This window comes from Balaenoptera ricei, chromosome 14 (genome assembly GCF_028023285.1).
Source record: "Balaenoptera ricei isolate mBalRic1 chromosome 14, mBalRic1.hap2, whole genome shotgun sequence".
NCBI classification, from domain to species: domain Eukaryota; kingdom Metazoa; phylum Chordata; class Mammalia; order Artiodactyla; family Balaenopteridae; genus Balaenoptera; species Balaenoptera ricei.
The window spans coordinates 22,717,489-22,733,734 of NC_082652.1; the positions used below are offsets into that span (position 1 = coordinate 22,717,489).

General features: G+C 41.4%; 1 protein-coding gene across 6 annotated transcripts in view; it reads right to left on the reverse strand.

The window, feature by feature from the left end:
- Positions 1 to 16,246, reverse strand: part of HSCB (HscB mitochondrial iron-sulfur cluster cochaperone) — a 35,907-nt gene that overhangs the window by 18,830 nt on the left and 831 nt on the right. For 3 of the 6 annotated variants that reach the window (XM_059895271.1, XM_059895268.1, XM_059895270.1), the window contains exons 2-5: positions 15,571 to 15,667; positions 15,131 to 15,220; positions 14,353 to 14,497; positions 11,176 to 11,223 (exon numbers count right to left, since the gene is read on the reverse strand). In XM_059895271.1, the coding sequence (XP_059751254.1) occupies positions 11,176 to 11,223; positions 14,353 to 14,497; positions 15,131 to 15,220; positions 15,571 to 15,667 (380 nt within the window). Of the gene's footprint in view, positions 1 to 815; positions 954 to 1,829; positions 2,410 to 11,175; positions 11,224 to 14,352; positions 14,498 to 15,125; positions 15,221 to 15,570; positions 15,668 to 16,246 lie in introns of those variants that run through there. The other 3 variants (XM_059895267.1, XM_059895269.1, XM_059895272.1) reach the window with 3 other exon arrangements.

Consider the following 16,246-nt stretch of genomic DNA (forward strand, 5'->3'; position numbering starts at 1 on the left):
GCTTTGCACGGTTGCCAAACAATTCCTTGAAGGACACACTAACAAGACTGACTGTCTATTTGTGAACGTCATGCCATTGGAAGGAAGATGTGGTTCTACAGCAGAGGGTGGCAAACCCATGTCAAATCTAGCCTACTGCCTGTTTAGTAAATAATGTGCCACAAGGGCAGAGTTTATTTGCAACAGAGGCGGTATGGCCCACAAAGTCCAAAATATTTACTACTGGCCCTTTGCAGAAAAACTCCCCTCCCCTTGAGGGCCTCGAGTTGGCCTTACTTCCACCTCCTCATCCACAGGCCTAGATGAGGAACATGGTATATCAAGTATCCCATGAAGAACCGACCACTCAAACCCTGGCTGGGCTGTTCTTCTGCTGACATGACAAGCCTTGCAGCCCACTAATGCTTGAGCCACAGGTTTAATTAAGATGGTCAAAGCGGGCTTCCCTGGTGGCGCAGTGGTTAAGAATCTGCCTGCCAATGCAAGGGACACGGGTTCGAGCCCTGGCCCAGGAAGATCCTGCATGCCGCGGAGCAATTAAGCCTGTGTGCCACAACTACTGAGCCTGAGCTCTACAGCCCGCAAGCCACAACTACTGAGCCTGCGTGCCTAGAGCCTGTGCTCCGCAACGAGAGAAGCCACGACAATGAGAAGGCCGCGCACCGCCAACGAAGAGTAGGCCCAGCTCACCGCAACTAGAGAAAGCCCGCGCACAGCAACAAGACCCAACATAGCCAAAAAAAAAGAAAGAAAGAAAAGAAAGATGGTCAAAGCGGTTGAAACACCTCTACTCTGAATCAGCAGAGTCCAGAAAAGAAATAGATAAGAACTTTATTTTTAAAACTTTAAAATTAGCAACCATTAGAGGGGAATCTTCTTTAACTTAATCTTTTCTTCAACGTTTGAAAAGTATCTCATCTTTGTTAAAAGTTCCTTGGCTTTTTCAAAATCATCTGAAATAAAGAGAGACATTAATGCGTGGCTTCATTTCAAGCAAGAATAAAATCACTCTATTATCCAAGGCAGCCGGATCAAAGCTGAGCCCCAGGCTCTGGAAGGCTGATCAATTACTCAGTAGATTTGAGAAAGAGAAAACATCTGGATTGTTCAGGGGATAAAGGGCTTAACCAAAGGGAGCAAAAGCATGCTTCTTCACAGGATTCAGACTTTAAATGAGAAGCTGCTTCTTCTTCAGGACAATACCCAATAACTAAGTTGTGTTTTAAGAGTTTTCCCCTATCATACACGGTGGTCTAACCCTGACGAGGATGTGGAAGCACCTGGTGCTTTCTCTGTGCCAGGTGCTGCGACACAGAGCTGCCCCCAGGAGGCTCGCAGGTTCTGGAAAGATGCCCTTAGACCCGTGGTTCTTGACTGCGGGTGATTTCTCGCCTGTGGGGATGTTTGGCAATGTCTGGAGACGTTTTTTGGTTGTCACCCTGGGGAGGTGGCACTGACATCTAGTGGGCAGAGGCCAGAGGTGCTGCCAAACAGCCTACAGTGTACAGGACAGCCCCCCACAACAAAGAATTATCTGGCCCAAAATGTTGGTAGTGCCAAGGTTGAGAAACCCTGACTTAGATTTATGTGTAATAAAATAATACACCGTTATATTCATATATGGTTAAAACTACCAAGAAAAGCAAGGGAATGGTTAGTACAAAAATTCAGGAGACTAGTTGCTACCATGGAAGGGGAATGCAATTACAAAGGGCCTACCAGGGGCTTGAAGGCAGTAGTCATGTTTATTTCTTTATTTCATTTGATTATTTTTTTGTATTTATAAATATTCTTTTAATTATGATAAAATATACATGACATAAATTTACCATTGTGACCATTTTTAAGTGTAGAACTCAGTGACATTAAGTACATTCACAAAACTGAAACTCTACGTATGAAACAATAACTTGCTATTCCCCATTCCCTTTGGTCCCTGGCAACCACCATTCTACTTTCTGTCTCTATGAATTTGACTGCTCTAGGGACCTCATGTAAGTGAAATCATACAGTGTTTATCTTTTTGTGACTAGCTTACTTCACTTAGCATAATATCCTCAAGGTTCATCCATGTTGTAGCATGCATCAGAATTTCCTTCCTTTTAAAGGCTGTATAATATTCCCTTGTATGGATAGACCACATTTTGTTTATCCATTCATCAGCTGATGGACAGTTAGGTTGCTTTCACCTGTTAGCTATTATGAAAAATTGTATGAACGTTGGTGCTGACAAAAATTATCTCCTTCACCAAACTCTAGCCAGGCTCCTCTGAGCCCTCTTCTTGACTAGCCCTCCACCTTGGCCTATAGGGACTTGAACAAACAATAACATAGTTACTTACAGCTCAAAGGCGGCATCCCTAGGATGATTCCAGCCCCACCTTAAAATGCCTGCCTGAGAACACAGGGCTGCCAAAAGAATTTATCACAGTTTACACCTGAAGCTAGGGCCCGTCTCCCAGGGTCTGTGGGAGGGTAGGAACCTAACTTCAAGAAGTGCCCGTTAGCAAACCCAGATGGGTTTCAAATGGTCCAACTCCTGCTTCCCACTTTTTGTAAATTTTCACTTCCTTGGTCCTGTGCGCTGCCCACCCCCACCCCACTCCCTCATTCTACCTTTAAAATGCCCAGTCACACATCGAAGCTGAGTTCAGTTCATGCTGGACTATTCCCCTACTACAATGCTTATTACTGATTAGAACCCGTCCTTAGCACTTTAACTAACGTCTGGCTTTGTTTATCTTTGACAGTAATCTGGTGCCGTGACTTGGATCTAGATTGGAAACACCATCAGGCCCTCAGACATGACGGTTGGACCTTTCAGTGAGCATAGAGACCTTGGTCTCCTCTCCAGCCCACCTGCTCATTTGGGAACCTGGGGTGAGTCTGACTCCTGCTCAAATTCTGCAGACACACCTCTGTTGAAGCACGGTGAGGACAGATTTGGATTCTCACGATTCTGAGTATCCTCTCAGAAGGATAGAGTCCCAGCCTTCTTTTGAAAGGTAGCTCCAGGCTGGAATTCTTTCTGGCTCCTCGTTTTGAGTGGGGATTGACTCCCGGGCTGGATATTTTCTTTTTCCTGGCTCCTTGAGAGGCCTCTATGTTCTATTTAACCCTGCTCCTCCCATGGGAACTTGTCAGCCCTCTGAAACCTCCTTCTTGAACTTCTACTGACTGCATGCCACCATGGTGCTTGGTCTACCTCTTTTCTTGCTGCTGTGACTTTATAGGCAGATCTTGTTTTATCATGCTTTGCAGATACTGCGTTTTTTACAAATTGAAGGTTTGTGGCAACCCTGCGTCGAGCAAGTCTATGTATAACATTTTCCCAACAGCATTTGCTCACTTCGTGTCCCTGTGTCAGACTTTGGTAATTCTCCCAATTTTTCAAACTTTTTCATTATTATTATATTTGTTCTAGTGATCTGTGATCAGTGATCTTTGATGTTGCCATGGCTAAAAGATTATGACTCACTGAAGGCTCAGTGGATGGTTAGCAATTTTTAGCAATAAAGTATTTTTTAATTAATTGGTTTTATTAGACATAATGCTACTGCACATTTAACAGACTACAATTAGTCTCAACATAACTTTGATATGCAGGGAAATAAAAAAAAATGCATGTGACTTGTTTTATTGCAATATTCAGTTTCTTGTGGTGGTCTGGAACCAAACCCGCAGTATCTCCGTGGTCTACCTGTACTTAGGAAAAATCGGAACTTCTCTGGCTTCTTTGGGAAACTTAAGATTCCCCACACTGGCTCCTTTAAGACCTCTCGCCTCCTCCTCCCTCCTCTCACCACCTTCCATCTTCCCTTCCGCTCCCTCGCATCCTTTGATATGTCCCCCTTCAAGCCCCTACCTCCTCAGTCCCTCTGTCCATCCTACCAGACCTTTCCCTTCCCACTCCCGCCCCCCAACTCCTTACAAGCACTGGAATTTTGGGCCTCCTGTCCCCATCAGGGGCTTGCAAGGGACTCAGGTACCTCCAAAAGCAACCAACTGAAGCTGAAAAGAAAAAAAAAGCTAACTGGAAACAGATATTTAGCCCACAGACTCCATAAGATTATATATCAGGGCAAAAAAAAAAAAACCCCAAAACAAAAAAACAAACAACCAAACCAAAAAAACCTTAAAAAAACCTCTACAACTCACATTGAGCAGGCAACCTTTAAAACTTGCTCCATCTGCCAGAAACTCAATTCAGATAAATATATAAAACAGAGCAAAAATGAGAACTACCCATATAAACTAGAGAGTTTAAATTTTTGTGTTTAATTTCCCAGTTTTACTGAGATATAATTGATATAAAGTCATATTAGTTTTAGGTATATAACATGATTTGATATGTGTACATATTGCAAAATGATTACCACAAAAAGTTTACTTAACATCCATCACCTCACATAAAGTGAGTTTTATATTATCTTATTTGTGCCTGACTTATGGCAGAATTTTTTAATGAAAACTGTAAGATCTATTTGCATCTGTCTGTATATTTACGTATCTACACATATACATAAACATATATTTCCCTAGCTTCTGATGGTATTATGAAATTAATTTATAAAATCCTTTGAAGGAACTTATCCTAATTTGCTTAGAGAGAAATGAGTACTTACATAAATTAAATCTTCCTAAAACTTCCAGAAATATAAGAACCAACTCAAATGTTTTCAATTTCATGTAATTTGGGTAAATCTTTGGTAAACAAAACTAGTGTGATGTTCTTGGTTTAATAAAATGGATATGTCTTCAGAGTTGTTAACATTAAATATAATGCAAGCATACTTTTTTATTCTACTTACATTTACTAGTCAAATAAGCTAACATTTACTAGATGTTTAAGATGATAAAAATGATAAATTTGATATTATTCAAATTAAATCATTCTGACAAACTTCATTTCAATGATAATTGTGTCTTATATATTGTTTAAAAATCATTTCCAAAATCTTTGGGCTAACTCTAAGTTAAATAATAGATATTCATTAAATATCTAAATAATTTCTAAATAAGATAAAGTGCTGAAACATTCAGTATTAAGCATAAATTTATATACTTTCGGCTTCTTATTTTATATGGTACAGAGAGAACAAAGATATTTGGGTCTATTTTTAAACATGTTCGTCTTGCCACATTAAAAAAAATTGTATTATAAAAAGCATATGCCTCTAGGGACTTCCCTGGTGGTCCAGTGGGTAATACTCCATGCTCTCAATGCTGGGGGCCCAGGTTCGATCCCTGGTCAGGGAACTAGATCCTGCATGCATGCCACAACTAAGAGTCTTCATGCTGCAACCAAGAATGCTGAGTGCTGCGACTAGGAAGTCCGAATGCTGCAAATAAGTCTGCATGCCGCAACTAAGAAGCCCGCCTGCTGCAACTAAGATGCCACGTGCCGCAACTAAGACCCAGTGCAGTCTAAATAAATAAATAAATAAATATTTTTTTTAAAAGCATATGCCTCTAGAGATTATGAAGTGGTATATTCATAAAACTTGCTAATCTGCTACAGAATACTGGTATGTAATAGCTCATAATTTCTACCTCCTAGTTTTCTCCGTAAAATAAAGTACTAATGGTTAAAATTTATAATTGGTATATGAAAATAAAACTACTGGAAATGATAAGAGTGAAGAAAAACAACTTTGTACACAAAGTATGGGAGAAAAGTAGGATGTGTTTTTACATGAAAAGCATGTAAAGAATGTAAATGTGTTTTTTGTTAAGATTAAAAAGAGTAATTTTGTTCTAAAGTAGACCGTGAAAGAGGGAAAGAATAAGACAAAACCTGAATGAATGTAGAAAGCTGTAGAAGGTGTGTGGAAAAGGAATTTTATGTTGTAAGGTCAAAGCTGGCTAATATTAAGTGGATTTATACATAAAGTGTTTTTAAAAAAATGAACTTAAATATCAATAGTGTACTAATACAAAACCAGAGTGGTTTTCTCTCTGTCAAAATGACAAAGTTTCTTGGATTACTGGTCTGCTGTTAATAAAAGATTGTCAAAGGTTTTTCTTTACCTTTTGAGTAATCCGCCTAGGAAACATATTCTGTCTTATCAAAATAATTTCCTGTGCTTCATGTTGTCTTTATCATGTCTTCGATTATGTAAGAGAATCGAGCCTCCTCACTGTCAAAAGAGCTAAGGGTTTTTTTTTTCCCATGTTACCTCATATTTCCCTTCGAAATTTTATTTTTTTAATTTTTTAAAGTTTTGGCTGCATTGGGTCTTCGTTGCCGCGCACGCTTTCTCTAGTTGCGGTGAGCAGGGGCTACTCTTCGTTGCGGTGTGGGGGCTCTAGGCATGCTGGTTTCAGTAGTTGTGGCTCACGGGCTTAGCTGCTCCGTGGCACGTGGGATCTTCCCGGACCAGGGCACGAACCCGTGTCCCCTGCATTGGCAGGCGGATTCCCAACCACTGCTCCACCAGGAAAGTCCCTGAAATCTTTGATTATTACTTCAGTTTGATAACTAAGTGTTGTTTCACAATGATCTATGATCCTATTTAATTAAATATTCAAACCATTTAACATTTTTGACAACTTCCCCAAACCAAATTCTAAATAAATTCTTCTTGACTTTGAACTGACTTTGAAGTTTCTGAGAGGTCCCCTGGAAAACCTCAAAGGATTTGTTCTCTCACCTTGTAAAAAGAGAGATGTTAAACTGAGTAGGTTTATTTGATATATTAAATTACAATGGAAGCAGTGTCAAAGAAAAGATACTTAACCTTCCCTAGGTTATTTTTATATGGGTTAAATGTTATTATTTCAGAAATTGTATAAAGTTCTTAGAATTTGTCAATGCCCTCATTATCCACGATATATCCTGGTAAGATGTTATCGCCCAGTTATTATTTGAAAATGTGGTATGTCACAGAAACAACCAGATTGCCTTTTCAGTTGTGTTATTTTTATAATAACCTCTCATCAGATCTTTAACTATGGCCATTTTAAGTCTTTTGCTATCCACGGATGGTTGTTACCTTACTCTGATGCTTTCCTAAAAGCTTTTGCAACCAGTTATAAGCCAGAGTACTTGTGATCAATAAACAGGTACTGTACGAGGTACTCTGTGGTACAGGCTTCTGATGGCATTGCTTACATTACTGAGTTCAAACCAGTTGACTAAGTCAGGATTTCCAAAACGCTAATGAAAAGGCCGATGGGTTCATGAAACTGCTAACCCAAGATCAAGCAGAACAAAATTAACTACATAGGATTGAGTAAACTGATAAGTTGATTATAATTTTTTATATTTTTTGTTCGAACTATTGCTGGCTTTAAATGTTCTATTTTCTAGATATGAGGAAATCCCCTTTCCTTTTCTCTTAAGCTATCTATGACTCATTAACAATCTAGTAAATTATACACTTTTGTAAACAAAATTAAAACATCTTCTCCCTGCCTGATCCCTCAAAAAGTTAGAAACTATTATTAAGTATTCTTGTTTTCACGGCAATATAGTTATTTGCATAGCTTCAGTAAGAATCTGTCCTCTTTGTGATAGGACATAATTAAGAATAAGGCTTTGACGGGAATGTCATATTTGAAAATGATGCATAAAGTCATCAATTTTAGGGAAATAAGGTTGATTTTATAGAGATAATGCTTTCAAAGCCCTGTTGCAAAAACTGGCTTGGTACCTGGTTTACAGGGTTCCCAGCCTTACAGGTGATTAAGGGCACTCGGCAGGCCCATGAATCTTAGAATATTTGGGGGACGTTGGGAAGAGAGGAATTCACCTGAATCTATAGGTAATGCAGGTGAAGAATTTTGATGGAGAAATCTTGGCTTGACTTCCTAGCAGAGAGGTTTTTCAAGTCTAATCTGAGATTCCTCATACAGGCAGACCTCAGAGATACTGGGGGCTGGGTTCCAGACCACTGCAACAAAGTGAATGTTGAAATAAAGCAAGTCACACACATTTTTTGGTTTCCCAGTGTGTATAAATATTGATACTATACTATAGTCTCTTAAGTGCACAATAGCATTATGTCTAAAGAAACAGTGTACATACCTTAATTAAAAATATTTTATTGCTGAAAAATGCTAACCATCATCTGACAAGACAGGAGTGCTACAAACCTTCAATTTGTAAAATATGCAGTATCTGCAAAGTGCAATGAAACCAGTTATTGCTGTAAAAAGTTCCATTAGGAAAACTTAAAAAGGCCTTTATGGTCAGTTACCATTCTTGATGCACTTAATAAATAATCAGGCCAAATTTCATGAAACTAAATTTATTTTGTAAACAAGAACAATGCTACTTTATCTTTGATTAAAAAGAGGGGGTGACTGTTGAGAGAAATTTTATGTTTCAGTGGAAAAGAATAACACAACCTTGCGAATTATCAGAATCCGGTCCTGTTCATTGTCTTTGAGGTTTTATTATCTACTTGTAAACTGAACTGGATCCTTACACATTATGTCGGCCCTCAGCAAATCCTCAATTCTTCTAGTTTCTTTCAACATCTGGCTACAACTTTCCAAACCAATGTTTCCAATGTTCCTCCCTCCCTCCTGACTTACTGTCACTAAGAACTAAAACCTGACTGCCCAGATCCTCAGTGGGACTCAGGCTGTCTTATAGCTGCCCCTTTCCTCCAGGATCTGGAAAAGTCCTGCAAGCTGAAGCTGGAGGACTTGATGGAAACTTCAAAGAACTCATCACAACAAATCACGGGCAACCTTTGTGCCTGGAGCTGCTGGTACACGGGCCACTCAGAAAGCGCGCACCTTCCACGCTGTGCTCTGCAGAATAACCATGACTGTGATGCTGATGTCTCTGCCATCACCACAAACATTCAAACTACAAGCCAGGAGATGCGTCAGATTGCCTCTGCTGTCCTCATGCCAACACCTAAAGACGCTTAAGCAGTCAGTGTCTTCTCAGGTGGCTGCTCTCTGGACTCAGAAACTGGGGTTATAGTCGGCTCCAGCCATTGACCTTTGTTTTCCTTTTCGTTTCCATAGAGATGCTCCTCATTAAATGCACATTTGCTCACGTCATCCCCCAAATATCCTCTACTATCAGGCCTCAACAGATGGCTCAGCTAGTCCTTCATAAACAGAAGACGACTGAGTGAGAAATGGACTTATGTCGTTCAGAGGAAAGGAGGTCTCTTCTGTCTCTTTCTTGCTGTTCGTTCCAGTCAACACCTGATGATAGGGCCCCTGTCTCCAGGCTCTGTGGGAGGGTGGGAGCCTAACTTCCATAAGGGCCAATTAACAAACCCAGATGGGTTTCATAGGACCAACTCCTTCTTCCCGCTTTTTGTAATATTTCACTTCCCCAATTCTACTGAGCCCCTGTGCACCCCCGCCCTACTCCCTCATTCTCCCTTTAAAATGCCCAGTTACCTCTGTACAAATCAAAATTGAGTTCAGTTCACGCTGGACTCTTTTCCCTATCGCCATAGTTATTACTGATTCAAATCTGTCCTTACCACGTTAACTAGTATCTGGCTTTGTTTATCTGTGACAGTGCATCTCTCTGAGTTCCTGCTGTCAATTCTTTAGGTGTACACCCAGAAGTGGAATTACTGGATTGCACCGTAATTCTATTTTTAATTTTTTGAGGAACTGCCATACTGTTTTCCATAGTGGGTGCACTATTTTACATTCCCACCAGCAGTGCACAAAGGTCCCAACTTCTCCACAACCTTGCCCACATTTGCTATTTTCTTTTTTTTTTAATAGCACCCATCTTTATAGGTGTGAGGTGGTATCTCGCTGTGGTTTTGATTTTCATTTCCCTAATGATTAGTGACGTTGAGCACCTTTTTTCTATTTCTTAACCTGGGTGGTGGGGACATGGGTGTTTCTTCTGTTGTTAGTCTTCCAATTGTACTTATGTACTATTCATTCTTTAAGAAATTGTATTTTATAATTAAAAAAATAAAAGCCCACAAAGGTATAACAGGAACTGGGGGTGGGCCTTGGTGGAACATAATCTGACCATCTTAACCAGTAGGCTGGGGACATGGATTTCAGGCAGATACATTGGGCCAGGTTCCTGTCTTTTCTGCTATTAATCTATATTCCTCTCCATCTTTTTAGAGACACCTCTCCCTCCCCCCCCACCTTCTGCCTGCTTCTCAGAATAAACTCCTACAGTCCCTGCAAAGTAGGCAGTACACTGTGCAAGCTTATCTCCTTGGCCCTCAGTGATCGGACTGGAGTGGACATCTGACTCAAACTGGGGCAATCAAATCCCCCCTCCCAGGAATCTAGATTGGATCTAGAAGACTCTAGTCAGATAAAAGGCCCTGCTCTTATGAGGTAATAGACCAAGGAGGACTGAGGAGTCATCCAGTGGAGAAGGCCAGTTTGCAGCACTGTACACCAATAAGAAAGCAGACGGAACCGGTGTATAGCGGTGGGGAGAAGGATGGAGTGGCCAGCTAGGCCACCAAGTTCAGGACGACAGTCTTGGTTCCAGACTGCTTTCTGGTTCCCAGGTCTTGTTCTAGAAAAGCTCTTATCACACAATACTATACTCGTCTCAGGGACTTTGGATTCTGAGAGATAGCCCTGATTCCTTAGAGCTGACCTCCTTTTATCTGGGCTAGTATGAGTTGCGTTCTCCTTTCTGTAGTCAAACGATCCCTAAGCCAAAGGGCTATTAATCTCTTATTTAAGGAGTGGCACAAGTCAGGGATGGAAAGAAAGGCTGTTCTTGCTTAAAAATAGCTAGAAATAGATCTAGTCTCTTTAGCCTGAGAGCCAGGAGCAGTGGGGACACGAATGAACACGCCCTATTTGCAATCTGGGCACAGCTCGGCCATGGGATTCTCCTCCTGGGCTTTGCAGAAGAAAGGGGTGTGCGGGCTTTGCCAAATGTTGACTGTGCAGCCTTGCCCTCAGAGTCTGCCTGTGTTGGCTTCAGCCCACATCCCTCACCTTATCTTCTACTTGCTAAAGGGGAATGGGAGCACTTTCTCTCATCTAATCTTCAATGGGCATATCACTGGTTTTGGAACACCTCTTGTTTCTCTAGCAAGACTTTGAATCCTTGAAGGCAGAAATGTAGACTCATCTATATTTTATAGCTCCCATGTACCCGTCATAGGATGGGCATATAACAGCTACTTATTGAATGGATGGTTATACCTCAGTGCTTACAGTTTCTTTCCATATAAAGTCAAGAAATGAAGGAAGTACCTCTTTCAAAAGCTCTGCTCACATTGTCAGTCAATTCTTTCTGTTTAGCTGAAAAAGAAAAACATTATCTTAATTTTTCTATTTAAATAGACTCATAATATGAAGACAACGCTTTGTCATCTTGTTGTTGTGAACACAACATAGCAGGGAGTTTGGATTCAAGGGTAAGGCCTCATAACCTCTGTCTCTACAGTTCCATGACGGCAGCTCCTGTTTAGTGCAGCTCTGGCTGATCCTAGTTACACTGTTTTTCTATCCATGAAAGGTCTGAGGGGCAACCACCAAAGCTCATAAAATGGCTATAGAAGCATTAAAAAAAAAAGACAAGGAAGTTCCTTAGATTATCTCCACCAAGCACTCTGAGTCTTCCAGATTTCAGCTAGGAGAAAATTAACAAGCGGGACTTGCCTATCAGCAGGGCATTAGAGTGTGCCAGGCAACTACTAGCAAATTATACAGCCTCTCAGGAAAATGAAACATTTCGATCATATTGTACCTTAAGAGAGAAGATGCCAGGTGAAGTAAAGGAGGAGCTACCTCACATTTTTATTGTTTGCTCATTAGAAAATTGTATGATAAGTGCCTTTTCCAGATACAAACAGTATCAATCATTTATATGGTGCCTGCTTTCAAAGCACTTTCAAATACATTATATCCCCATGGTAAGCAATGACAGGTACTGGGAGAACATATATGGTCACATGGTTGGTGAGTGGAGGAGCTAAGAGCAGACCCCAAGCCATCTGACTTCTGGTCCAGTGGTTGGAAACTCGCTTCTCAGGTGGCAACGTGGTGTTGACAAAAGAACACTGGATTAGGAGTCTGGAGCCTCTGAAGTCCTGACCCCAAAACTATCTAGCTCATGCGCTTGAACGTTCACATTACCTGGGCCTTAGCAGGTAAAAGGAAATTTAGGAATTACTCTAAATGAAGGTCAGTGACCTGCTCAAAACCAGATGTTAACTATAGAGCTAGAAATAACCCCCACCATTGACTGGGAACTTACCATGGGCCAGGCACTGTGTCAAGTGTTTTACATGCTTTAACTTAATTGTTGCAACAACCAGTACTAATATTATCTCCATTTTACAGATGAGGAAACTGAAGCTCAGAGGGGTGAAGTCACTTTACTGAAGGTCACACACAAAGTCAGTGGCAGTGTTGGGACTGAACCCAAGTCCACCTCACCCAGAGCTTCATGAACCTCTGCCTTCCAAAGCCGTGCAGCTGGGCCTTCTGACTAAAAATCCTGAGTTTCTCTTTTCCCAACCCTAATGTTGCTGGTACACCCCTAGCTGACAGCTCCCCCACCACAACTTCTATTTTACTGCTTTTAACTTCTTTATTTGTTATTTATTCACTCACTTGACAAATACTTACTGAGTCCCTATTATACTCCAAGTACTATTGCATGTGCTAAGGATGTGAGGGAAGCAAAAAGCAGACACAATTTCTGCCTCTGTAGAACTTCTGGTCTAGTAGGGGAGACTGATATTGGTCCAGTAATCTCACATAGACCAGTGATTAGGCCTACAAAGGAGGGGTACCCACGACCAAAAGGTAGAGACAGAGAGGTCCTCTGCAGATTCTTTGAGGAAGTGATGATTGCCCCCAGATCTGAAGGAGGAAGAGTTAAATAGATGGGGTAGAGGAGAAGAGGGTTTCGGGCAGGAGCAACAGCATGCGCAAATGCCCTGGGTAGGGAGGTACAAGGTACAGATGAAGAACTGGAAGCAGCCCGTGTGGCTGGAGTGGAAGGAGCAAATGGGAGGAAGCAGAGGCCAAGCCATGCAGGTCTCTTTAACCTGAGGCGCGGGGCGGGGAGCCACTTGAAGTTTTTAAGCAAGGCCAAGGGTGATATGATTAGATTTGGGTTTCAAAAAATTCACACATGTGACAGTGTAGGAATATATCAGATTGAAGGTAGAGACGGACCAGTGTGGAGTTACTCCAGTTGTCCGGGTGAGAGAGAATGGTAGCTTGGGACAGGGAGGTGGCAGTGAAAATGGATAGATGGATCTGAGACACATTTAGAAGGTCAGCTTTTCAAGACTTGGTGATGGACTGTCTATGGGGGTAAGGAAGAATAAGTTGTTAAGGACACCTCCTCAGTGTTTTGGACTTGTGCAACCGCAGAGCGTCATTCACTTAGAAAGGGAACATCAGCAGAGGAGCAGAAGAGAGACGCTCATGACTTCCATTTGGGACACACTGAGTTGGAATATATAAACTCCAAGAAGGCCCAGGCCATGTCTTTCTTGTTCATTGCTGTATCCTCAGTGTCCTGCACAGTGCCTGATACAGTAAGCATGCCATAACATTTGTGAAAGTTCATATCTGCATACAATTTGAATGAGAAACCTGGAGCCTTTTCTACATGGCATGGTTAATTTTATGTGCCATCTTGTTTAGGCTGTGGTGCCCAATTGTTTGGACAAACACTAGTCTAGACGTTGCTGTGAAGGTATTCTGTAAATGTGATTAACATTTACAGTCAGTTGACTTTAAGGAGATTATCTTCCATAACATGGGTGGGCCTCATCCAATCAGTTGAAGGTAGTAAGCAAAAACTGAGGTTTCCTGAGGAGGGGATTCTGCCTCATGACTAACATAGAAGTCCTGCCTGAGTTTCCAGCCTGCTAGTCTATCTACATATTTTGAACTTGCTAGCTCTCATAATAACATGAGCCATTCCTTAAAATAAATTTCTCTCTCTCTCTCCACATACACATATACTACTGATTCTGTTTCTCTGGAGAACCCTGACTGATACACTATGGAATAAAGTGGAAAGTAAAGCAATATGGGATCATAAGATCAAGGTTTCAATCTTTGCTCTGCTATATCTGCTGTGTGACCTTGGGCATTCCCATGAACTTCTGAGGTCTATTTTTCTTGTCAGAGATAATATTATTATCCAAATGATGTCATGGGTGGGAAGGAGCACAGCAATCTGCAAAATACTATTACACTCTTGGTTTAAGCCCGCCTTCCAGAGAATTAGGAATTTTGCAAGTCTAACCTCTAGACAAAATGGGTTTCAGCGTAATCAAGAAAAAAAAAATTCCCTGAGTCATTATGAAGGCCAATATGTACTCTTTATAACCATTTTTCACTTAACCCCTACATGTACTCAAAACAGCAATAAAATGCATTAGGTGGTATTTTATCTTTTACCTCTGACAATAGATTCCATCTCTTTCATGGCAGTTTCACCTTGAGCTTCTGCAAGTTTTTCATTGATTTCCATTATTTCCATGAGGAACTGACTGTCCACTTCATAATCTGTCCCTTCGGGAATCTCTACTCCACAGAGCTTTAGCTATTGGGGCATAAAGCAGGGAAAATAAGTTTAGTTCAAGGAACTATGGCCAGAGTCATAAAACCTCCTCACCATATATCCTCCTCACCGTTCAGAACAGAATGCCACTCACAGGGAAATCTTGAACTGTCCCAATAGTGAAAGTGTGAGGGTAGGGTGCTGGAAAGTTAGACTGAGATAGGAGTGCTGGGATGGGATCACTCCCTGCTACCTGGAACTATGTGACCCTGGGGGAGTCATTCTTCCACTTGGGAAAAAAGTGGAAGGAGGTTGAATTAGGTATTTGTAAAAATTCTATTAAATCCTAAAATTCTACGGTGCTCAATTCTCCCCCACAAAAAAACAAAACAAAACAAAAATTACTCTTCCCTAAAAGCCAGTACCATCTAATCCTTGAAATTTATAGAAAATGGTAAAAAAAAAAAAAAAAAAAAAGGCAATTGGGCAAGTAAGATTTACAGAGATACACAGAGAAAACTATACTCATGTAATAGTATCTTTGAGGTTAATTATCGTTGGGTCCCTAGATTAGCTCAGGTCTCAAGCACTCTTCTGTTGAACACAGGGGAGTAGCTGTCCTACAGAGCAATGGGACCAGGATGTCATGATAGACGGGTCGGAAAATCACCTTACAAGGTATAGTCCCCTGCTCAGGGGAGCCAGAAGGGTCTCATAGGCATCATTAACAAGGGTCGAATGCTTCTCTGAGAAATCCTTTTCAGTCTGTAAGTGGAAATGAAGACAGTCATATTACCACGCAAATAGGCCATCTTACATTCACAAACTGTTTCATAAAATACTGATGGGCAAGCACATAAGGAAGTGGTCAAAGGAGAACTGGTATGGGATAAGCTGTTTTTATTTTCAAGTGATGGGTTCTAATTCTGCTGGGAAATCAGGTAAAAGCTCTGAGTGTAAGACAGGTCCAGGGTCTGGATGGCTGGGGTCAGGCTGCCTCAGGGTGAAGCTGGTTGTCCGGCTCTGTCCCTGATAATCACATAACCATAAGGACACTGCCACCCACCCAGGGTACACACGTGTTTGGGTGTGATTATGGGTGGCCAATAGGCTACCTGAGACCTCTGGCTGAAGAAATCTGGGTGGATAAGACGCTGTAGTTGCTGGTACCTATGCTGGAGCTTCGCAGTGTCAACTCTGAAGGAGCGGTTGCTGGAAGGAAATCAGGAGATGAAATTCATGCATCAAATGTTTATAGATTTGTATAGTATGGGCCTGGTTCCTGTTCTCATGGGGGATGACGCAATAAACATACAGACAGAGCTATTTCAAAAAGTGGTAGGTACTGCAAAGGAAAAGAGAATAGGATCAGAGAATGGTAGATGTGGTGGACAAAGAGATGACATTTGAGCTGAGACCTGACTGATGATGAGGAGTAATCGAAGATCACAGGAAAGAGTCATTCAGGCACAGGGAACATGCAAAGGCCTTGAAGTGGGAAGAAGACTCGCATGCTTGAACAACGTAAAGAGTAGTGTTACTGCAGCCCTTCATAAGTGCTCAGTGACTGGTGGGGCCAGAGCCCAGAGTTAAGGGGAAGAGGCATTCCTGAATCCCACTCTATTTTTCTAAGGCCCAGGTCCCTTCATCTCTACCTCTCACTTTATCTTAATCGAATCCTCTTCGCTTTCTATTCCCAGAGCGTGCCCTATCTCATCAGTTTAGCTTCGCCCAAACTTCACCACCTCTCCAAGCTCCTCGACCTTCGGAGGTAAACAAAAAAAACAACTA